Below are 25,208 nucleotides of genomic sequence, written 5' to 3' on the forward strand. Positions count from 1 at the left end.
GGCTACCTCATTCCAGTACCTTGACAGGTTGGCACTTCTTCAGCTGGGGCTAAGCTATCCCCAGTTGAACATGTGATTGAAGTTACTGTGGAACAGACCTGGTGCTCTGTGGCTTCCAAGTCAAACAGAGGAAACAGCAACACACACTCCCTGAAAGGAGCTGTAGATAGCGGCCCCAATGGCTAACAACCACAAATTCAGAAAAGGAACAACTGACACTTTAACCAGGGCATACACAATTCAAACCATTGAGGCCCTGGCCCTGGGTTCTATCCCCAGCACTGCAAACAAACAAAAAAAACCCAATTTTTAAAAATAGTTGTTTCATGAACGTCATTTAAGTTAAGGATATGAGAGTCTGCTGTATTGGCATTACATAGTAAAGGCCCTTCTCAAGATTATTTTTTGTTGGGGTAAAATGAAGGATCCAAATCTCATTGTGAAAGGATTGCTTTTTAGAAGTTACATACAAATTATCAAACCTAGCATGAATACATTGCATTTATTCTTTTTTTTTTAAGAGAGAGAGAGAATTTTAATATTTATTTTTTTTAGTTTTCGGCAGACACAACATCTTTGTTTGTATGTGGTGCTGAGGATCGAACCGGGCCGCACGCATGCCGGCGAGCACGCTACCGCTTGAGCCACATCCCCAGCCCTGCATTTATTCTTAAGAGGGTATTACCTGGGTTTTACTTGCATGGGTAACAAATGTATTTAATTCACAGAAGAATTTCCTGGTATTTGTTGAAAGTTTCAGTGTCTAGTCAGGTGTTAGGTAACTCTCCACCCCTAGGGCAGTTTTAAGAGAGAATGAATTAAAAGATTAGTCTGTATTTTACCCAACAGCCCTGTCAAAATCTTGGGGACAGTCTGGGCCTAAGGGGAGACTGCTATAGCATTATCATTTCTGGGGAAGATAAGTAAGTCCCTAGGTGATCAGCCTGTGTTCCCTTTTAGCAAGTCTATTTCTGTAGTACCCTATAATTTCATGGCAGTGTGACTAGCATACTACAAGAACTGAACACCTGATACTGTATTCTGTAATAAACCCCCTAATGATTTTCTAACATTATGAAAATGTTCAAACATACAGCAATATTGAATTTTACGGGGAGCCTCCATTTACCAAGGTTCTTCATTAACCTTGACTAAGCTTGTTGTATCATTCATCTACTACTCTAGCCATCCATCAATCCATATTAATTTTTTATGTATTTTGGATAAAATACTGACATCTGTACCCATCCTTCTAAAAATCCTCAGTACATAGAAGTACACAAATATCAATTGTACCTTGGCAAAGTTTAGACCGGTGAATTCCATCTCAAGATATTAGAGTACTACCCTCCTGTCCCTTCTCAATCGGTCCTCACCGTCCATTTTTTTTTCCACTTTAGATTTGCCTCTTATAGTATCATATAAACAGAATCATACATTATGTATTTCTCTTAAAAGAAATTCCTAAGGGGGGAAAAAGCACCTATGAAACAGAATAATATGATAAAGACAACATCTGGAATCAGAAAATAATTCAGTCATGGAATAGGTATTTATTATTATAAGAACCTCTTGACTATGGCTACATAGCAGAGGCCTCACAGAGATGGAGCCAGGCATGCACACTCACCACATGCCCCAGAAAGGGACTTAATCCAGTCGGGGAGTAGTGTCCATTCAAGGGAGGTTTATCTTTTGACTTCAGAATCTGTCTTAAACAGCCAAGGCTCTGTCTGTAGAATCTTATAATTCAAAATGATTTGTACTAAAAAGGCAACTTTATAGAACAGATACAAGGGAAATTTGCTAAACAAGAGACTAAAAGGTGCAAACTGAAATGATTAAAGATTCTGTTTTCCTCTAGTTTGAGTTGATATAAATTTGAATGTATTTGGTATTGTTCTCAAAACGCAATGTGCTTTTTGTTCCACAAATAATAGAAGCTTTAGGAGCTCCAAATAGTAAACAAGTTTTGATCTACTTGGACTTCTCTTCACCTTAGTTTTCTCAAGACATATAAAACCTCTTTTATCTCCAAGTCTACGATCAATGAAACCAGGGATACTTTACCACTGAGCTACATCCCCAGCCTTTATTTTGAGACAGGGTTTCACTAAATTGCCCAGGCTGACCTTGAAATTTTTTCTTTTACTCTAATTTGTTATGTATGACGGCAGAACACATTACAATTCATATTACACATATAGAGCACAATTTTTCATCTTTGGTTGTATGCAGTCACACTATTCGTGTATTCATACATGTACTTAGGGTAATGATGTCCATCTCATTCCACCGTCTTTCCTAACCCCATGCCCCCTCCTTTCACCTCCCTCCCCTTGAGCTTTTGATCATTCTGCCTCAGCCTCCCGAGTTGCTGGGATTACAGGTGTGCACTACTGCACCTGGCTAATTTCTTTTTTACTCATTACTTTCATATTTTACACACAAATTACAAATGGAAGATACTGGGTTCCAATGTTTTTTTCCCAGTTTTCCTTACGCTGTCTTTCTCAAAACTCTTAAGCTGGGTGTGGTGGCTCAGGAGGCTGAGGCAGAAGGATCACAAGACTTGCCTCAGCAACTTCAGACCCTGTGTGAAAAAATTAAAAAGGGTCGAGGATGCAGCTCAGTGATAAAGTGCCCCTGGGTTCAATCCCCAGTACCAAAATAAATAAATAAAAATTTAAAATACTCTATCAATCACAATTATTTAATGGAGACGCAAGGAGTGATTAATTCAAGAAAACCTAGAAGTTTTAGTCACTCATTGCCCAGAAAAGTCTAACAGTGCTAAAGAAAATTCTGAGAATTCTTCCACCAAGAGAAAGGAGAAAGCTACTTACCATAATACTATTATTAGATATGACCACCCTTGAAAGAGCAGTTAGTACTATCTGAAACAAATAGGAAGCATCTCAATGTAGCTAAAAGCATTTTTCCCCCCAAAAGTGTACTCTTTGTAAGGAACAAGTAACTGCTTTGCCCACAAGTAACTGCTTAATTACACCTAAACTGGTTTTACTTCTGGTGATGTTGAAGAGTAGAGCTAACAAGGGATTTGCCCTAAAGCAATTAAATCACTGGAGACTGGTGCAGTGGGGCAAGCTGGGAATCCCAGCTACTCAGGAGGCTGAGGGGGGAGGATTCCAAAATTGAGGCTTATTTAGGGAGGCCATGTCTGAAAAAAAGCATGTTGGGGATTATTAAGTCAGTGGGACAATGGGTCTGATCCCTAGCACTACAAAAAACAACAAAAAAGACAAAATTCTTAGTAGTAAAGCTATGTAGAAAATTAACTTGTGTGGACTTCCTCCTGACCAAACAAGATAGGATAAATGTTCATTTTACCAGCATTCCTCAGGTGAACTGCTAAAAGACAAGGCAGTGTGCTAAATGTTTTACCAATAGATCAATAAACTACCACAAAAAAGAAAGTGTTAATGGTAAGAAATTAATCACAAATCACCAAATAGGATGGGCTTAAAAAACAAACTTTATTCCAATTACCACAAAAAGTATGTTAACTTTTTATACTTTTTTTAAAAGTATGTTAACAGATTTGAATTTAACTCATAGTCACATAACTCAAAACAGCAAAGAGTTTGTGTGTTTAACTGCTTTTAATAACAAAACTTTAACACAATTTGGGAGCTATTTAGGCAAGCAAATATTAAGCAAAAAGCATTAAAAGCTAAAAATCCTCAAATTTAGAGAGAATGCCATTCAAGTCTTCAATATCATTTATTTGCACATGAAAAAACAAAGATTTTAATATAAAGGAAACCGAGTCTGAGTGCTTACCCTTTGTTCGAGTACCATCTCCGGCCTTGCCTTCATTTTCGGACTCCCACACCACAGTACTTCACCTGTATTGCCCTGCTGTTGGTTGGACATGATTGGCTTCCTGGAAGCAAGCCCTCTAGATCCCACATACACCCTGTCTGCGGCTCAGTATTCCCTTAGAGGTTTGCACAGCCTTATATGAGTATTATAGCTCACTGTTGTTGAGCTTGGGAATTTCAGGCATCCAAATGTAAGTTTATATACACAAGTTTTATTGCACAGGTCACAATGTATAGCAGGTGATTATATAATCAACCATGAGTCAAGATGAACATTTGATTATTTAGACAAAAACATCAACTTTGTCCCCTACTACAAAAGAACAAGACACAAGATTTGCCACCATACAAAGGCTGTGTTTGCTCTGTGGTGCAGTCCTGAGGGCTTGTACCACTTGAAGTGTGTTAAATGCAGAATTCATAACATTTCTGGAGGCATCAAACAGGGAGCATAGGACACAAAACCTCAAGTGTCTTATACTCATGAGCTGCCTGTGCCATGTATGTAACAGAAAGGCCACTTAAAGCTCTTCAGATAGTTATTTAATCATGTTTGCCTTTTAAAAATGATTAGCACAACAGTTCACACTGAAGGTAAAAAGAGTAGTTAGAATTTCTTAAGTACACATTTTGACTTAAAGTCCAGATAAAGCTGTTGGCTACAAGTTCTGAATTGACAAATTAAAAAAAAAGTCTAGGAAAACACAAAACCATCTCTGGTAATGTGTTTGCAGTTTGGTCTTCAAGAGCTGTAAAAATGACAAGTTTAAAAATGAGTTAAAACCATTAACAATGTTGTTTTTAAATGTCACATTTGAGACACAAAAAAAACAAAGCACTTTCAATTCTCGTATCACTTTTATTTCACAAAAGTGCTTTACAACTTAAATCTCTCCCCTGTGTGGAGTGTAAAGACAAAAAGGCCCACAGAATGGAGGCCCCGCGGAGGTGTCTTTAAGGCCAGGGGCTGCTCCATGTGCGGAGCACCTCTGCTCAAACGTGACTGGGGGTCAGGAGTGCCATCTCCATTCACTTCTGAAACTCCCTTTAAATCCTGACTCAGTAGGCCAAGGGAAGCTATTTAAAATTTATTTGGTGTCAAGTTCTTGCTTTCTGAAATCCTCACATCTGTACCTTGGTCTCTGAACTGCTGTATCTACCACAAAAATATGAAGCAGAGCTGCTGTAATGCTATTTAATTCCATTACTGCCTTGCAAATATTTAATGTGCTCCCTAACCCTTCACAGTTGAAAGGATGGTCACCTGATTTAACCAGCCACACTGTGTTTAGAGGTAAATGACTGTTTGGACTATAAGTCCACAAAAACTTTTGAGTAAGCTACTAGATGAGGCCCTGATTTATTTTGGTTGGTATGTGCACATATTACCCAGAAAAATGAAAAATTTGTATCAAAAAACCTTTCAAAGTAGGTTGGGAGCGGGGGAGGGGGGGTGAGAAGCATAGCTCAGTGGCAGAGTACTTGTGTAGCAGGCAAAAGGTCCTGGGTTTCATCCCCAGCACTGGAAAAAACCAAAGCAAACCCCCTCCCCCAAACCCACCCACTTCTTCATGTCATATATTGGGAGGCAAAAGCTATATAATATTTACAGATGGATTTTTTTAAAGATTCATAAGCTACTTCTCTAGAATGTTCCTTATGTTTCATTGGTTTTTCAGTTGATCCTAGAGTCATTTTGTTTCATCTACCTCGAAAAAAAGTTCTAATATTTCCTGGTTCTTTTAACAAATAACTTATCTGTTAAATAAGGTACGAGTGTGTTGTTGAGCCAATACCAAGCTCTAAAATTCAAAATAAGCCTTCTAATGTCTTTATTTAGATCATATGCTCTTAAATTATTTTGTTTTAATGTCACACTGGTAGAACTAAGTTCCCCAAATGCCCAAATCCTAAGATGTCCCTATTTCCAAAAGTAAAATAAAGACTGCTAATACCATGGAGCAAAATCTATACTGAGCTTCCCCATTGAGCCCTGTAACATTTAGAAAGCAGGAAAAAAAAAATGGGGATCAGTTAATATGGAAGTGTTTATCTTTTATGGAAGTGTTTATCTTTTAAAAGTAGTTTCAAAAGACCAGGATGCTTGAATATGATATATTACTACTCAAGGGGGGGAAACCGTCAAAGCCCTCTGCTAAGTTGGCACCATTAAAGAAACCAAGATAAAAGAGTGTGATCCATATGCATTTATGACCTCTTAATAGCATGAAATATTTATAGTCCTCCATCTTTTAGCAAAGAAATCAGTAAAATTAACACAAGGATATTTTGGAAGGGCTTAAGATCATAGTCAGAATTAAAGAGAAAACTTTCAAAGCTAGAAAGCAAAACTTTCATTAGCTACTTGATTCTACCACATTTAAAACAGGCAGCTTGGACAATCACGATCCCAACAGGTGCTTAGTTTCAAAACTAACACCAACAATTCATCATGAAACACCTACACCTAATTAGCTGTTCTTCTCTGTTCTGTTCCTTTGTCTACCACATAAATGCTGGAGTTCAATGAAGACTACCCTTTGCAAGTGCTCCTGAAAGCCAAGAAGCAAGAAATGGAGTAACAAAGTAAGCCTGAGAAGTCCCAGGGCCCTAGAGCATTCTCTCTGGCTGGTCACAGGCATTCATGTTTCAATAACGAAGTCTTCAGGCTGTTCTGGAAAAAAAGAATCATATCTTCGCTGTTTGGTTACCCTGTGAAAGGTCACCAGACAGAAGCTATTTACCAGACAACAAGCCTAAAGCTCCTGGGTAATGACAAAAACAACAAAAAACCCTTAAATTTTCCTACTGAAACTTTTTATTGTTTATTTTTGTTGTTGAGGCTTAAGGAAATTAACTTTGCCCATAATTCATTCAGCCTGGACTTAGTGACACCAACTTATATTTGAGCCAATTAGGAATAAGACCAAACTACATTCTTAGGTCTATTTAGTTAATACATGGCACTTCACCAACGACTTTTCTCATATAACCTTTAACAAGAACTCATAAGTAGCATTGATTATCCCCCAAGAGATGAGAGATCGATGGTAATTCAAATGGGCACCTCTGAAAAGATTTGTCAATTTTCTGTCCCGTTCTAGCCAGATTGTTTTGAAAACCTTGGGGAAAGACTGAAATTCTCCACCAATCTGAGACTGTATGCGAGTTTTTACAACATTAACTGGAAAAAACAAGAATCCCAACATGGCACCCAGTAGACCTCCACAGATGAAGTCATTGACCAAATGAGCACTGTGAGTCGTTGCAGTAGGCAGGTGCTCCTTAATGGGACCTCGAAGACCAAAGAAAAGGACATTGCTGGATCCATTACGGAATAGAATGGGCACCAAACCTCGATAATACTCTCCAATTCCATGGCACTTCAGTGCCCTGAAAGCCTGATAAGTGTTTGTGAACTTGTCATGATGCTTGTGGTCTTGAAGCAATGTCTGAACTCTTTCCAATGGAGTGAAAATGGCTTCTGTTGTCCCTGCAAGTACTGCCGCCACGCCACGGGTTGCAAACTCTGGGGCACTGACGTGCTTTTGGAGAAGGGAAGACAAATCCTCGTACAGACCAAACATAAGTGCCAGGGTGGTGGTTTTCTGCATTAATGGCGGAAGGATTCCACGATACAAGTTTCTAAATCCATCCCTCCTCAACTGAAGCACTGCATCCCGGGTTTTGATTCCATAGAGCTGCTGCCGAAAAAGGATCTTCTGAATGGGAAATGTGATGGCTACATTGTTGAAAGCTGCGCAGCAGCCACACAAGTAATGCTTCATCTCACCAACATTTGTAATGTGAGGCGAGATGTCTTGTTTTGAAGATGTAAGGATTGGTGGTCTCTTTTCATGAGCTTCTGAATCCATCATGTTGCTTAAGGTCTCTCTTCTTCATGAAGGATTTTTTTTAACCTACAAATAAAAAATGATAATAGGTAAATTTTTTTTGTGGTGCTGGGGATGGAACCCAGAGCCTTGTGCATACCAGGCAAGTGCTCTACCACTGAATTATGCCTCTAGTCCAAGGGAAAACCTTTTCATGGAGAGACAAACACATGGAATTTCTCTTTAATCCCTCCTCCAATTTATGAACCATACGTTTTCCCTTTTAGACTAGGCAAGTAGTTCGTCACATAAATTTTTTTTTCATTATCATGTTAATTTAGTATATATGAATGGAATTCAGTGTGATAATTCAGTGCACTATACTATATATCAGCAATTCTTTAAAGTATTTTCAGAAGACCCCTTGCCAAGTGCTATGGCACACGCCTATAATCCTAGCTAGTTGGGAGATAGGAAGACCAAGTTCAAGGTCAGCCTCAGCAACTTAGTGTGACCCTGTCTCAAAATAAAAAATAACTAGGGATGGAGATATAGCTCAGTAGTAGAGCACCCATGGGTTCTATTCCCAGTATGTGGGAAAGGGGGAGGCTCTTTGGGATTCACAATAATAATTTTTAAGAGTGGAACCAGGTACTGCGGTTGTGGCTTAGTGGTAAAGCACTTGCCTAGCATGTGTAAGGCACTGGGTTCGATTCTCTTATGTAAATAAACACATGAATCAAATTAAAGTCCACCAACATCTAAAAAAACATTAAAAAAAAAAAGAGGGGAGCCAGGCACAGTGGTGCACATGACTTGGGAGGCTGAGGAAGGCCAGCCTCAGCAACTTTGTGAGATACCATCTCAAAATAAAAAATTAAAAGGGCTGGGGATGTAGCTCAGTTCAATTTCTAGTACTAAATACAAACAAACAAACAAATAGATAAAAATAGTGTAAAGGATCCTGAGACCAAAATAGTTCAAACACCACTGAACTACTTCCTAACTATTGGCTGTACTAAACAATGGTATATCTCTATTATTTTACTGAAATTAACTCAAAGTCTTCCCATGGTAGTTAATACAGCAAAATGTGCATGCATGCATTCTATTCATACTAAGGTACTAAATACAAGTTATTTAGTACCTTTGAACTTGGCCCGCTGGCAAGTATTAGAGATTCAAAGACAAGAAATTCACAAACTAGAAGAAGAACCTGCCAATGTAAACAATTACAACGCAGTGCAATATCTTCTATGATAAATATGTGCTGTTGGACACATGAGGTACGAACGCTGGGAGGTGGAGAGATGTGGAAAATGAGGTCACAGAAGGCCTGTAGGCTGTACTATATTTTTACATAATTTAATTTTCAAAACAATTCTATATTATTTTCTCAGTTTTACAAAACAAAATGAAACAAAATAAACCTCCCCCCCAAAACAAAAATCAACTTCTCCATTGTTCAAGGTATACCTAGTAACTGGTGGGGCCAGCATTTTGAAATGAAGTCTGACTCCAGGGCTCACATGCCTACTACCACACCACAGACTGCAATGACTGTGGGAGGCTGCCTTGGATAAGAGGCAGGTAGACCAGAGAGTGCAAGGATCTGAAGTCTAAACATATAGGCTTGCTTACTGAGTGGCACCAAGGCAAAGTCCTACCCCTGTAACACATCTGCTTTCATAAAATACAAGCAAGCTCTTTGCTTCCAGTCATCGAAATCTGATTTTTCCGGGCTGGGGATGTGGCTCAAGTGGTGGCGTGCTCGCCTGGCATGCGTGCGGCCCGGGTTCGATCCTCAGCACCACATACAAAGAAAGATGTTGTGTCTGCCGAAAACTAAGAAAAATAAATATTAAAAAAATTCTCTCTCTCTCTCTCTCAAAAAAAAAAAAAAAATTCTCTCACTCTCTTAAAAAAAAAATCTGATTTTTCCAAACAGAAAACAAAAACAAAAGATTCAAATTGGATTATCCAGAACAATTCCTACATTGCAAGTGTGGTCCTGGAAACTGTATTTAGGGATGACATGGTCATTTTATTATACTTTAGATATATCAGGCTAAATATTTTAAAATTGACTTTAATTCCTTAACAGTAAGTCAGCACACTTACTAAGACTATTAAATAAGTCAATTTAAAAATGAACAAAGGGGGCTGGGGATATAGCTCAGTTGGTACGGTGCTTGCCTTGCACAAACAAGGCCCAGGGTTAAATTCCCAGCACCACAAAAAACAAACAAAAAAGGACTTCAACAGACATTTCTCTGAAGATAATGTACAAAATGACCAATAAGCACACGAGAAGATGCTCAATGTCAGTGATCAGAGAAATGCAAATCAAGACCACAAGACAGTATCACCTCATACCTATGAAGGTGGCTACTACTGCAAAACCAAAGAACAACAATAGAAACACAGAAAGTAACAAGTGCTGACAGGGATGTGAAGCTGGAATGCTCAGACACCCTTAGTGGGACTCCAAAATGGTACAACTGCTATGGAAAACAGCATCCTGCACCTGGGTATCCAAAATAACAAAGCAGAACCATAAAGACCATGCATATCCACATTTAGAGCAGCTCTACTTAAGAACCCAGAGGCAAGGACTGGGGTTGGGGCTCAGTGGTAGAGCACTTGCCTAGCACATGTGAGGCACTGGATTTGATCCTCAGCACCATATAAAAATAAATAAATAAAATAAAGTTATTGAAGTTCACCTAAAACTAAAAAATATTAAAAAAAAAAAAAAAAAAGAACCCAGAGGTGAAGGCATCCAAGCCACATACAAGGGCTTCCACGAGAAACAGAGTCAGATACCTCATCAAGATATTTGTCTTAGGACAAAAAACTACAAAGTGCCTTATGTTTTCCCCTCCAAATACTACACATGTGCCGCTGTGAACTGTGAAACATTCAGGACTAAAGGTACAGAGAAATGTGATCACGGTCAAGCAGAGTATGTAGCTGAGGCAGAGAAAAACCAGCAGCAGCTCTTGAAAGCTGACATCCACAGGAGCCACAGTCCACAACAAAGTCCACAACACACAACCACGATTTCCCTTCTAAGAATAAAGCTTAGGGAAATAATTACTTACATAAGATGTATGCAAAGATTCACCCCTAACATCATCACAACGCTTTCTTGTTGTTTTTGGAACTGGGGATTAACCCAGAGGCACTCTACCACTGGGCCACATCCCCAGAGATTTTTAAATTTTGAGACAGTGTCATGCTCAGTTACCCAGGCTGGTCTCAAACCTGTGATCCTCCTGCCTCAGTCTCCTGAGTGTCCGGGATTATAGGACTGTGCCACAGTATCAGGCATAACAGTGCTTTTAATAGCAAATTCTGAATAAAAATTAAATGCTCAACAGTAAGGGACCCACTGCATAAATGAAGATGTATCTACGGGTGTTGAGAGCCTTCTTAACGGGGATATTATATGATCATTAAAAAATCAAAGTATTTGGGGCTGGGATTGTGGCTCAGTGGTAGAGCACTCGTCTAGCACGCATGAGGCCCTGGGTTCAATCCTCAGCACCACATAAAAATAAATAAAATAAAGGTATTGTGTCCAATTACTTCTAAAAAATAAAAAATAACAAAAAAATCAAAGTATTTAATGCGAATCAAAACTACTCTAAGATTTCATCACACTCCAGTCAGAATGGCAATTATCAAGAATACAAGCAATAATAAGTGTTGGCAAGGATATGGGGAAAAGGTACACTCAATACATTGCTGGTGGCACTGCAAATTGGTCAACCATTATGGAAAGCAGTATGGAGATTCCTTAGAAAACTTGGAATGGAACCACCATTTGACCCAGCTATCCCACTCCTTGGTCTATATCCAAAGGACTTAAAATCAGCATACCACAGTGACACAGCCACATCAATGTTCATAGCAGCTCAATTCACAATAGCTAAACTGTGGAACCAACCTAGATGCTCTTCAACAGATGGATGGATAAAGAAACTGTGGTACATATACACAATGGAATATTACTCAGCATTAAAAGAGAATAAAATTATGGCATTTGCAGGTAAATGGATGGAGGTGGAGAATAACATGCTAAGCGAAGTAAGCCAATCCCAAAAAACCAAACAAGGAATGTTCTCTCTGATAAGTGGATGCTGACCCATCATGAGGGAGAGGGAGTGTGGGGGAGAATGGAGGAACTTTGCGCAAAGGGGAGGGAGAGGAAGGTAGGGGGCAAGGGGGTACGAAAGATGGTGGAATTAGATGAACATCATTACCCTAGGTACACATATGACTGCACATGTGGTGAGACTCTACATCATCTACAACTAGAGAAATGAAAAGTTGTGCTCCATTTGTGTACAATGAATTGAAATACACATGTATTATAAATTAGGACAAATTTTAAAAAATAAAAATAAATATAAATACATGAAAAAAAGCATTTAAGGTTCAGAATATTATTACATGTTTAATGTTGCTTATGAAATTTAAATAAGTCCTTTATTCAAGGAATAAACAATGTTACAGAAAAAAGCAAAATAAAATTTTTTATTGACATGTAACAGTACTAAGGCACAATCCTATGTATTTTTTTAAATATTTTTTACAACTAATATTTAGTTGTAATTGGACTCAATATCTTTATTTATTTTTATATGGTGCTGAGGATCGAACCCAGGGCCTCACACGTACTAGGCGAGTGCTCTACCACTGAGCCACAACCCCAGCCCACAATCCTATTTTTAAATCAAAATTTACATACACAAAATGGCTAAAGTGAGTGGTTTATCTATATTTTCTAATTTCACAGTAATGCTATATTTTCCTGTTTTACATTTTTCAATGTAAATTAAATTTGCCTTGGTCTATTCAACTGTTTTCAAAAGTTAAAACAGTAACAATAATGGTCTAATGCTGGGGCTGGGGTTGGGGCTGAGAGGTAGCGCACTTGCCTGGCATGTATGAGGCACTGGGTTCGATTCTCAGTACCACATATGAATAAATAATAACAACAACAATAATAATGGTCTAATGAGGATAAGAAAAAGCCAACAGTGATAGACGTGAGAAAATTACAAAGTGGCCTAAGGCAAATTGTTTTACCCTTCTGAGCCTCAGTTTCCACATTTATAAATTAGAATACCATCCCCTCTGCAAGATTAGAGTGAAAATTAGATGAAGAGAATGCGTATCAGATGCCTCTTTCAGAGAGATTAAGATAAGCAAATAATTAGACTACAAGGTGACAAGAATCACAGAAACATGCACAAGGTATCCAAGGCCCACAGAGGGCTCTCAGCAGTCTGGTGGGTGGCAGGCAGGAGAGGGCCTCTGGCCTGGCTTTGAAAGCTGAGTAAGGCACATAATGGGAGAGTACATTCTGGCCAACAATGGCACAGGCTGAGGCACAGGTCCTGTGTCAAGGGATCAACAGTATCACATATTTGAAAAATTACTTATGTATGCTCTGCACAGCGTAGGTGGGAGGACAGGCAGCTGATGAGAAAGGAGAAGCAGGCTAGGACCTGTATCATGGGAGACCCTCAGGAAAATCCCAAGACCATCCTCAATCACATGTGAAGCAAATGGAACATACCTTTCTTAGGTATGTTACACCAAGATCTGTGTGCCTTTTCCAAGACAGATTAAGAAAATGTAAACATCTGTACCATGTGTGGTCCAGAGCCTCTGTTTAGAGTTTGAGCAGGCTTGCTGAACACTTCTATTAGAAAAGATAAACTCGCCTTCAGTTAAGAATTATGACTGAGTATCCCTGCACAACCCTCTAAGGTAATAAAAGCAGGAAACTTTTGTCCACTACATGTCACCAGGTTGTTCCTAGAGAACTGCAGAGTGACAGGGTTCAAACCTTTCACTAAACACTCTGATGACCAGGTGAGCTGTGGCTCTAAGCTCTAAAGTCCAAAAATTTTGTTCACTTGAACAAAATTTTTGTTTTGACAAGTTGCTTCACTGCAATTTGAACAGAAAAATTATTTCTAATTTTCGCCTGTACCAAATCAGTTAGATCATAAAGTCACTATGTTTAATACAGAGATGCCAGTTTCCTTGGAGTTGAGCTGCTTGTAGATCCAACAATAAAAAATGAACCATTTGAATAAAAATTCATAAAAGAAATGTGTTAAGGGATTAGAAAAAAGCTGTATATCAATTAAACTCACAGACACTCCCTCCTGGAGTGGGCTCACTGGCCCACTCATCTTTAGCAATCAAACCGACTGAGACCACTCTCACTCCACCTCTTATTTTTGGCCCTCTTCCAATCTAGCTATCATTTTAAAAATAAGCAAAAAGAACATACTATTAAGCAAAAAAAAAAAGGGAAAGCACACACATTGTGGGATTGAGGATCAGCAAAGGGGTGCCTGAGAGCTCTGCATGGCTGCACTCTATCAAAAGAATGCTCTGTACACCACTGATCCTCCTGTATAACCACTGTTTCTTGTTCTTCTTTGTTTTGGCCTTTAAACAATACGGCAATGGGCAACCTTGTACCTAAACCATGATGAATGCACTATTTTACATTTCAATTTTTTTGAATAAAATACGGCATTTTTCCTTTTTATTCACCATTTAAGTTTCTTAAGCTTTCGTTTATGGTGCCCATTCTCTTGCAAGCACTTCTCCCCCCTGATTTGTAAATGTCTTTGTCTATGAAGAAAATCAAACCTAGGTATATTAATAAAAGAATTGCAAATCCTTTTCTCTCTTTGTCTGTATCATTTTTGTGGTACTAACAAAATACTTTGGACAGTAAATCTATCAAACTTGTCTTTTAGATTTTATGGCCTCGGTAGGCCTTCATTACTCCAAAAAATTATAAACAAGTAACCTAGGCTTTCTTCTACAGTTTCTATGGTTTCATTTATCAACTGCACTGATCTCTCTCCTAACTTTCAATGGAAGGAGTAAGGCAAAGATAACAAAGTGCAAAACACCATCAACCAAACTCTTTTTCTTAGTGGTTTGCATAATCTAAATACCCAGGATTTGCATTTATTTTTGAACTCCATTCTTCTCTACCGTGTTGGCCTACTCTTCATTCTCCAGCACTAATCTGTTTTAGCCAACTGTGATGTCCAAATGTATCTCTTTATTCCAAGACTCCCCCTCCACGCTTCAAAGAATCATCACTGCTTTCCTGGTTCTCTTACCTTTTCCAGGAGAACTTCAGTGTATTTCATCGTATTCCTCCCAAAAAATCTGTTAGTGTTTTATAGTGGAGGTGGCTGTAAAGTATAGATTTTAAAATGATCACCTTTTAAAAACTGCATCTTATTCCAGGTAAAGTGGCACATGCCTCTAATCCCAGCAACTTGGGATGCTGAGACAGGATTGCAAGTTTGAAGACAGCCTCAGCAACTTAGTGAGACCTATCTCAAAATTAAAAAAGGGCTGGGGATGTAACTCACTGATAAAGTGCCCTTGGGTTCACTTCCTCAATACCAACCCCTTCCCCAAAATAAAAATCTTTCTTACATCTTTTCACAAACCTTATAGCATTTAAATTATTCTCTTGACTATTTCTTACATATGGATACTGTTATCAATATGTTGCTTCCTTCTATTAATTTCCTTTCCTTTTCTGTGGGTACCAGGTATTAAATCCATGGGTAGTCTCTCTACCACTTACCTATAACTCTAGTCCTTTTCAATTTTTCTTTTTTTGGGGGGGGGCCCAGGGGAAGGAGGAACTAGGGATTGCCCCTTTCTTCTTCTCCTTTTTTTTTTTTTAATCCTGAGACAGGGTCTCCCTAAATTGCTTAGGGCCTTGCTAAATTGCTGAGACTGGCCTCAAACCTTCAATCCTCCTGCCTCAGTCTCCCGAGTGGCTGGGATTACAGGCATGCACAACCACACCCAGTGTCCTTTTTAATTTTGAGACAGGGTGTCATTAACTTGCCCAGGCTGACCTCCAATGTGCAATCCTCCTGCCTTGGCCTCCCAAGTTTTGGGGATTACAAGTATGTGCCATAGCACTTGGCTCCTTCTATTAATTTTCTAATTTGTTTTTGTCTGTATATTAAAAGTTACCAATTCTTGTGTATTAAGGTTAGAACAACCCACTTACTAAATCCTCTATTTCTCACCTTTTTATAGGTCTGTTTTAGTTTCCATAATATAAAAAATAAAATTGCAAATAATTTTTGACTTTTCTTTTGTAATACATATCTTTTTCCTGGACTGACAAATACTTCCTAAACAAAGTTATAAATATAGTGAACATCCTTTTATTTGCCTTGACATTTGTAAGAAGACTCAGAAATGAACAGTAAGCATGATACTGGCTTTTGGTTTGAGAAACAGGAAGTCTTGTTATCTATTATTCAAGTCCTGTAAATCACCATGACATGGGAAAAACAGTCACTGATAACTGACCCATATGAATTTATTCCTTCTCAAGCATCCCTGTTTATCATTTATCCATGCCCATCTTTAGGATTATGTTACAAACAAGAAGTGAAGGATGTCTTCTCAGTGCTATAATTTAACATCATCTGAAAGATTATGCTTAGAAAACCCAAAACCTGCCAGGCATAGTGGCATACACCTATAGTCCCAGCTTTTGAAGGGTGAGGCAGGAGGATCACAAGTTTACGGCCAGCCTCAGCAAAATAAAAAAGGCTCAAGATGGCCAGGCATAGTGGTGCATGCCTATAATCCCAGTGGCTCAGGAGGCTGAGGCAGGAGGATCATGAATTCAAAGGCAGACTCGGCAACTTAGGTAGGCCCTAAGTAACTTAGCAAGACCCTGTCTCTAAATAAAAAATGGCTGGGGATGCGGCTCGGTGGTAATGTAACCCTGGGGTCAATCCCAGTAAAGGTGGGGGCAGGCTACAAAATTTTATTCTAGGGGCTGGGGATGTGGCTCAAGCGGTAGCGCGCTCGCCTGGCATGCGTGCGGCCCGGGTTCGACCCTCAGCACCATATACAAACAAAGATGTTATGTCCGCCGAAAACCAAAAAATAAATATTAAAATTCTCTCTCTCTCTCTCCCTCCCTCACTCTCTCTTAAAAAAAAAAAAAAGATTTTAGAAAAAAAAAAATTTTATTCTATACTCAAAAAAATTAGTTTTTTTTTTTCTATATTAAAACATTATCAGGGGCTGGGGAATGTGGCTCAAGCAGTAACGTGCTCGCCTGTCATGTGCAGGGTGCTGGGTTTGATTCTCAGTACCACATAAAAATAAAATAAAGATGTTGTGTCCACCAAAAACTGAAAAATGAATGTTAAAAAATTCTCTCTCTTTAAAAAAAAATTATAAAAAAATCCCATATTAGTATAGCGGCAATTATAACTTAGGCCCCTATCTCTTTACTGTGAATTTTATTTGCCATTGAAAATGGATTCTGTTGTTTGGCTCATGCCTATAATCCTAGTGACTCCCAGCCTGGACAATTATATTGAGACCCTGCCTCAAAATAAAAATTAAAATTGGGGGCTGGGGATGTGGCTCAAGTGGTAGCGCGCTCGCCTGGCATGCGTGCGACCCAGGTTCGATCCTCAGCACCACATACAAACAAAGATGTTGTGTCCGCCAATAACTAAAAGAAATAAATATTAAAAAAATTCTCTCTCCTCTCTCTTAAAAAAAAATGAAATTCTATTAAAAAAAAAAATTAAAATTGGGCGTGTGTGTAGCTCAGTGGTAGAGCACCCAGGGGTCAATCCCTAGTACCACTAAAAAAGAAAAAAAGATTTCCATTTTTTCCGAGTTACTAATGATCAACTAACAATGATCTGATAAAGAGTATACTGGGCACACTTGTAATCCCAGCAACTCGGGAGACTGAGAAAGAAAGGTTTCAAGTTCAAGGCTAGCCTCAGCAACTTAGTAAGACCTGTCTCAAAATAAGAAATAAAAAGAACTGGGGATGCAGCTCAGTGGCAAAGTGCCCCTGGGTTCCATCCCCAGTACCAAAAAGAAAAAAAAGAAAAAGAAAGAAAAAAGAAAGTTTACAAATATGAGAAGAAAGTATATTTATTCCAGTTTTTACTACCACCCCCCTTTCCTACCATAATTAATAAGAAATCTACCTTGAACTTTAGTGAAATGCTTTTAGGTAGCTACTAAAATTATAAGATGCAGGACACAGAGCCATTATAACATATAAGAGCCTTTGGAATCTACTACTTGCCTGGGTTCAAATCCCAGCTCTATCATAATCTACTGAGCTGACAAGTGTTCTTTATGACTTAACTTCCTTGTTTATAAGATAGGCAAGGTACTTAGCTAGCTCATGGGCTGGCTTAATTGAGTAAATACAGAGAAAGCACCCAGGAGTATAGTCTGAAGTATAGTAAGTACTCAGCAAGTATGAACTATTGCTATTGTTCTTTCCTGAAGTATTTATTTAATGTATGGATATTCCTTGACTTATGATGGGATTATATCCTGATGAGCCCATTATAAACTGAAAATATCCTAAGTTGGAAACTCATTTATTCATTTACTTACTTATTTTTGGTGCCAGGGATTGAACTCAGGGCTTCCCTCAGGATAAGCACATTCTCTACCATTGAGCTATACCTCCAGCCCCCGAAAATGCATCTAATATGCCTAACCTACCAGTTCAGCAACACAAAGTACTGTTGGTTTACCCTTATGAATGCATGGTTGGCTGGGAGCTGTGGCTCACTGCTAATGCTTTGCAACTTAAAGTACAAAAAAAGGGCAAAATAGGGCTGACGTTGTGGCTCAGTGGTAGTGCGCTCGCTTAGCAAGCAAGAGGTCCTGGGTTCAGTGCTCAGCACCACATAAAAAAACAAATAAAGATATTGTGTCCAAATACAACTAAAAAATGAATATTTTTTAAAAAAGGGCAAAATAATTATAAGTTGAACTGTTATAAGTCAGACTCTGTATTATGTAATCACTCCTAGAAAATGGGAATGAACCCTACTTGGCCATGGCAAAAAAAAAATTAAATATATATATATTTATTTTTCAAACTGGGGATTGAAACCCAGGGGTACTTTACCACTAAGCTACATCCCTAGCCATTATTTTGAGACAGGGTCTCAAAAAGTTAGTGAGGGTCTCGCTAAATTGCTTGAATTTGTGATCCTCTTGCCTCAGCCTTCAGAATTGCTGGGATTACAGGCATATACTACCCTACCTGGCTTGGCAAAATACATTTTCAATGTTTTATTAAATAACATTTGATAATTTTTTTCTTTTTTTGGTGCTGAGGATCAAATTCAAGGCCTGAGCATGGTAATCAAGCACTCTACCACCAAGTTATACTCGTAGCCTGCCATCTGCTAGTGTATTACTTTAAAATCACAATACTATTCACAACAGATCAAGCCTTCAATTTTACAGCTATCATCACATCAAGTTCCAGCATCAGTGTTCTACTGGCTTTTTAAAAAGAACCTGAGATTTTCCCTTCTTCATCCTGTGGAACAATTTAAATCTTATCAAAACTATCTTGTCCCTAGGAAGTTTGAAAAAATTACCTGTGACACCAGATGAGCCTCATGGTGTGAGGGATGCTAGCTTTTTGGCAACTTTCCCAATTTCTTCCATTGTTACTGGTTTATCAGGTTCGTTCTTCTGGAGTCAATGTTGATAACTGGATTCCCTTTAAATAAGTAAAGTAAAAAATAAAAATAAACTCTGGTTTGATTTCTGTAGTCTTATTAAGCACTGGCTATTTTTAAAAAAAATATTTCTAACCATGTGTATTTTTATTTCCTTTTCATTGAGAACAATCAGTTTATCTGATATGTACCTCTCCTACCCCCAGCAAAGAACCAGCTCTTCAATAATCAATTTTATTACTTTTCAGAGTTTTTAAAAAATATTTTTAGTTGTAAATGAACACATGTGGTACTGAGGATAGAACCCAGTGCCTCACACATGCGAGGCAAGTGCTCTACCACTGAACCACAACCCCACCCTTATTTTTCAGTTTTTAAATTTGCTTTTCCTTTTCCTTACTTCCTTCACATGCTTTGTCTGGGTTTTCTTCTAATTTCTAAGATTAGACGGTTATTCTAATTTATTCTGCATTTCATAATGTAAGTGGTTTTTAGAAAAAAATTTTATAAACAGAATACCTTTAATTTATGTGTTTATTTTTATGTGGTGCTAAGATCAAGCTCAGTGCCTCATACATGCTAGGCAAGTGCTCTACCACCGTGCCATAACTCTAGCCCCAATTTGAGTGTTTAATAAGACTATGCATTTTCTTTTTAGCAAAAAGCTCTACTACTTTTTAAGATACTCTGCATTTTATTCTAGTTGTTTCTATGTGTTCTAAAATCTTGTTTGCTCATTTAGTGTTGTTATATGCAAAAAAAAAATTATATTAAAAAAGAATAGTGGTGGGTGGCACACGCCTCTAATCCCAGCTGCCTTGGAAGCTGAAACAGGAGGATTTCAAGTTCAAAGCCAGCCTCGGCAATTCAGCAAGGCCCTATGCAACTTAGACCCTGTCTCTAAATAAAATACAAAAAAAGGGCTGGGGAATGTGGCTCAGTGGTAAAGGTACCAGAATATCATCTAACCTCTTTGTTAATGCAGCAAGGTTTTGTGACTTAATATGACCAAATTTAAGAAAATGTTCTATAGATGAGAAGTATGCCAGGGTACTGAGTTTGACAATAATTAACCACTTTGTCTACAACAGCCTTACTTTTTCACTGTTTCAGCTGACAGGCATGAGTTAAACTATTTTTTTTTTTTTTTTTGGGGTATCAGGGATTGAACCCATGGTGCTATACTACTGAGCCCCTTTTTATATTTTATTCTCAGACAGTGCCTTGCTGAGTTGGTTACAGCCTTGCTAAGTTGCTGAGGCTGGCCTTGAACTTGATATATTCCTGCCTCAGCCTTCGTTAAAAACTCTTACTAGTGGGCTGGAGTAGTGGCTCAGTGGTAGAGTGCTTGCCTAGCATGTGTGAGGCCCTGGGTTCGATCCTCAGCACCACATAAAAATAAATAAATAAATAAAACAAAGGTATTGTGTCCAACTACAACTTATATATATATCTCAAAACAAAAACAAAAAACTCATACTAGTACTATACTTACCAATTTAAGATTAACCAATATTTAAAAAACTGAAATTTAGTATAGAAATGAAGAACAGCAAAGAAATTTGCTATTCTTTAGGGTTCACAATTAAAGTTAAAATCAACAAAAATATTCAATGTACAAGATTAATCAATATTTTAACAACTTACGAATGTTAAAAACACTTCATTTTGACATACTGAATACATAACTTTCTCACATGTGCACGCACACTCTCTCCATTTTGTATGTGTTGCTGGGGATCAAATCCAAGGCCTTGTGCATGCCAGGAAAACACACTCCCATGGAACTACATCCCCAGGCCCAATATACTTTGAATTCTAAAGTCATCACCTAGAAGCTATTTTGTACATGTTTCTGGATGATACAAACCAAGTTATCTGTGTGCTTCAACAATAAGAATTTTGTCCACATTTATTTTTCATTTTTACTGGAATGGTACTTGTGTTACTTCACAAAATTTTGCAAATTAAAGTTACTCCATCCAGTTTGTCATGACTCTAATAATGGGGACTTGTTACTAAACAAACAAAACTATGGCTAAGAGAAGCTAGCCAGTCATTTACTGACCACTATATCAAATAAATTTTAAGACCATTACCATAGATTTAAATTCTCATATTTGAAAAAAAAAAAAATGGCTTAAGGCTCTGGAGGATGAGGCAGGAAGATCACAAGTTCAAAGCCAGACTTATCAACTTGCAAGACTGTCTGAAAAAATGAAAAGGGCTGGCGATGTAAGTCAGTGGTTAAGCGCCCCTGAGTTTAATCCCCGATACCAAAATAAAATAAAATAAAAGCAAATAAATAAAAACTAGGCCTAGATGGAAAGAGGAATGTTATGAAAACCTCTGGGACTTCACAGATTTAAAGCTTTTCCTCCACTCAGTGTGGTGGCATATGCCTGTTATTCCAGCTACATGGGGAGCTGAGGCAAGAGGACCCAGAGGACAAGTTTGAGGGTAGTCTGGGTAATTTAGTAGTCCCTGTCTCAAAATTAAAATTTCATGAAAAAGGGTTGGGGATGTAGCTCAGTAGTGGTGCCTTCCTGGGTTCATCAGCATGGCTGGAGAGCTTTTTTCTCTCTTTTCATCCTAACACCAGGATGGCTTGAATAGGTTCTTAATTTAGCAACAGAAAGAGTGTGCACAGTATTCTGTAGCAACAGAGTTTAGAACTTAGCATGCATACTATGTTGTGAACACAGTTTAATTTCTTTGCTAGGTTGATCTGTGTTTAAATTCCTTAACATGGATAGTAATCCTTTGCAATTTATTGCAAAATTTATTTACCATAACTTTACCATTGTTCATTACCTGAACCGCTCAACCTATCTTAACATAAAGAAGCAAAGTTAATGAACGTGACTTTCAACTGCCAAGGTTAAACTTCTGTGGCTAAAGAAACAGTGTAAAGTTTAGCCACTGTAATTTACAGTTCACGTGGATACAAATGACCCAGAAGTGATTCCAGTATAAAGGTCTATGTGCAAAAAGACACCCTGGGCAGAGGGTGACTATAATTCTCCAAGGATGTGAATTCCCACTAGTCAGCAGGTCTGAGACAGCATTCAGAACAAGGTCAGATTGGGTTCTAGTCCTAATTATGACAGTGTTTTGCCACTATATATACAAAACAATGTTTATGACTTTAAAATCCACTGATCTGAGTTTACTTTCACCTAGCAAATGAGAGACCAGACGTGTCAAGGTAAAGAGCATGTTATTTTCCCCTGAGATGCCCTAAGGATGACTCCAGGTCCAAAGCCTCTAACCTGTGACATGGAACCACTATGGGACATGAAGTGTCTAGCACATCTGATTCCGTGTAATCCTTACAATGCAAAGGCGCAGGAAGCTCCAAATGGCAAGGTCACTATTCACGTATTTTAAGGGCTTTTGTTTCACAGATTGCAGGTAGAGAAACAGAAGGTGGAACTAAGACCAACTGGGTAGAACTGTAAGGCATAAAATAAAGGTTATGCCAAAGGGGTAAAAGAGCGAGCCTCTGACATGCTTCAGCTAGCCAAACTTAACAGTAAATAATCAGTAGAGAGACTAACAATTAACACACCCATCCCAAAAAGCCTTGGTAAACTGTTTTCGTACAACGCGATGCAATATGGTGTCTAAGAAAAAGCATTCTCCAGGCGTCCATTTCCCCAATCTCTTAATAGGGGGGAGCGGGCAAGCAAGATCACCAGGATCTCCTCGGTCTCTGGAACTCCAGAGTCTGGGGTCCGGTGGTGAGAATGCCGGAATCCCTGCCTCCAGAGGCGGTGGGTGGATGCCCTTCCGCCGGTGCCCGCGCTGGCCACCCCGGGCGCCGGCGATGCACGGCCCCTCCCCGCCCAGCGGTTCCCAAGTCCCGGAGAGGAACCTCCTCAGCCTGAGAGCGCCCAAGAGAACGAAGGCGCCGAGTCTTCGCGCGGATGGTCGCTACGCTGCCCCGGCGCCCGTAGAGGTCCAGGAGGGCCGGAGAGCCAGGGACCAAGAGAGCTCGGATCCGGGCCCGTAGCGCGGGGCTTGGGAAGTCCGCGAGGGAGACGCAGTGCGCGCGCGCAAAGCAAGGCCAAGTCCCCACGGTGGCGGCCGCCTCCTCGATCCTTTTTCATGCTGTTCCTCCTTCTGTTCAGATGCCGAGCGTAGCCCGGGGTTCCCCATCACATTCCCGTACTTACCATGGCTGCGGGCGCCGGGCCCCACGCCCCGAGCCACCGGCCCGCAGGACCGCGGCGAGCGAGCCCGCGAGCCAGCGCCCGCGCAGGCGCAGACCTCGACCAATCTGTGGGGCGGGGCGAGGCGGGGAGCGCTGCGCGCCGTTCCGGTCACGTGAGAGGGACACCGCCTCTCCCTAAGCCCGCGCGTTGCTGTGGGACGCCGGTGTATTTCTCCGGCTGCGGTCCGCGCGGTTTGAGGGGCTCGTCGTCTCACCTATAGTTAAACTGTGAAGCTCCGCTAGCCAGGGTGTCTTGCCTTGGTGCTGTACGGTGGCCTCACTGTGCCAGAAACAACAACGCGTTCCCTAGTGTGCGGGAGGAGCCTGGAGATCCTTCATTGGGGGTGGCAAGCGCGTGCGCGGAAGGCCCGACAGTGCCCTTCTGGGCGGCTAGCGCTTTGTATCCTTGGTTAGATGTGCTCAAACCTTCGGGTGCATTTTGTCAGCTACTCCATACCGCCGTTCACAAAACACCGTTGTTTTTTTTGTTGTTAAATGTACTTTAGGATATGCAAGTCACTATTAAACCCTTTTTCCTTTGACCCTCACACAACTTGTGGGGTCTTGGAGTTAGATGTCCTGGGTCAGAGTGGTATCCCTGGCCCTTCCTAGGAGTGACCTTGGTCAAGTCACTGGTACCTGAACCCAAATCCCTGTCGGAAAAGTAACCCCTGCCTGAACGCGTCCCTTGGCCGTCATAAATGATTCTTACTGGAAATAATGCTCTAATTCATAAGCTGGAAAGCACACCACAGATATGGGAAGTTATAGGATACAAGTCAGCTTGAAGAGAGAGAGCACCAAGCAGCTTATCAAATGTGTGAAGAGCATGCACTGTACTTGGGGCACACCTGGGGATGGTAGCAGGCACTATGGGCGTGCAGAAGAGGACCAGGACCCCAAGGTGACCACACGATTGGCCCTTCTTCATGCTTCCCCTCCTTCCAGCCTGAGGCTGGAGATCTCACTGTCAAAGTGAAGCATTGATGGTGGGATCAGCTCTAGGTGAGGGACCATCCCTGCCCTGTGTTTATCTGCTTCTTAATTACAGGAGGCAATGCTCCCCACTTCGACACTCTGGGAGGTGCCTATTGTGTGCCAGGTCCTCCCAAGGGAACCGAGCATCTCACAAAAGACATAGAAACAGAAGACTGCAAATTTAGAAGCATGAGGGGCTTTTCCCTTTGAGAGGTTAACAGTGATGGCTTCCTAGGGTAGGAGGGGTTTGAACTGGGCTTTAGAGGATGAGTGGTCAGAATTTGGACCTGTGGAGAAGGTCAGAGCAGAAGATAAGGATATTCAAGGTCAGGGGGTAGGCAGTGTGAATCTTGACTGCCAGTTAAGGTCTCTGGCATCTCCTTAGTGTGGTAAGGGATAAATTTTTGACTCCACAGAATATAGACAAGGCTACACCATAGTTTAAAACAATTAATCAGACAACCATTGGGGAAAGGGCATTTACCTCAAAATTATGTTGGCCCCTGGCTTGTGTGAGTTCCTATTCAGATGTATTATTCAAAAAATAAATAAGGCAGGCAGGCATCCAGTATGTTCAGAATATGGCATAAATAATTAATTTCATTAGAATGGAGAGGTTATTCTCCTGTGGAAAAAAAACATAAAGAGAAGGGAAAGATGAAAATTAAACATACAATTGGGGCATAACCAACTCAAGAGAGTGAGAAAAATCCCAGGTTCCCCAGGAACACTGGAGTCTGGAGCTGAGCCAGTCCAGGCCGCAGCATAGGCC

The 25,208-nt window shown here is 39.9% G+C and overlaps 1 protein-coding gene across 3 annotated transcripts; it reads right to left on the reverse strand.

The window, feature by feature from the left end:
* Positions 1 to 4,037: 4,037 nt before the first annotated feature.
* On the reverse strand, positions 4,038 to 23,529 carry Slc25a51 (solute carrier family 25 member 51). Of its 3 annotated transcripts, none has more exons than XM_027930823.2 (4): positions 23,421 to 23,529; positions 19,159 to 19,283; positions 14,848 to 14,922; positions 4,038 to 7,765 (listed from the first exon to the last, which is right to left on the reverse strand). In XM_027930823.2, exon 4 carries the CDS (start codon positions 7,721 to 7,723, stop codon positions 6,830 to 6,832), a length of 894 nt encoding a protein of 297 aa, XP_027786624.2. In that variant the 5' UTR covers positions 7,724 to 7,765; positions 14,848 to 14,922; positions 19,159 to 19,283; positions 23,421 to 23,529; the 3' UTR covers positions 4,038 to 6,829. The 3 variants fall into 3 exon arrangements, with proteins under 3 accessions (XP_027786624.2, XP_027786625.2, XP_027786626.2); XM_027930824.2 differs by lacking the exon at positions 23,421 to 23,529 and adding an exon at positions 22,579 to 22,670; XM_027930825.2 differs by lacking the exon at positions 14,848 to 14,922.
* Positions 23,530 to 25,208: the final 1,679 nt, after the last annotated feature.

This window comes from Marmota flaviventris, chromosome 13 (genome assembly GCF_047511675.1).
Source record: "Marmota flaviventris isolate mMarFla1 chromosome 13, mMarFla1.hap1, whole genome shotgun sequence".
Taxonomy (NCBI): domain Eukaryota; kingdom Metazoa; phylum Chordata; class Mammalia; order Rodentia; family Sciuridae; genus Marmota; species Marmota flaviventris.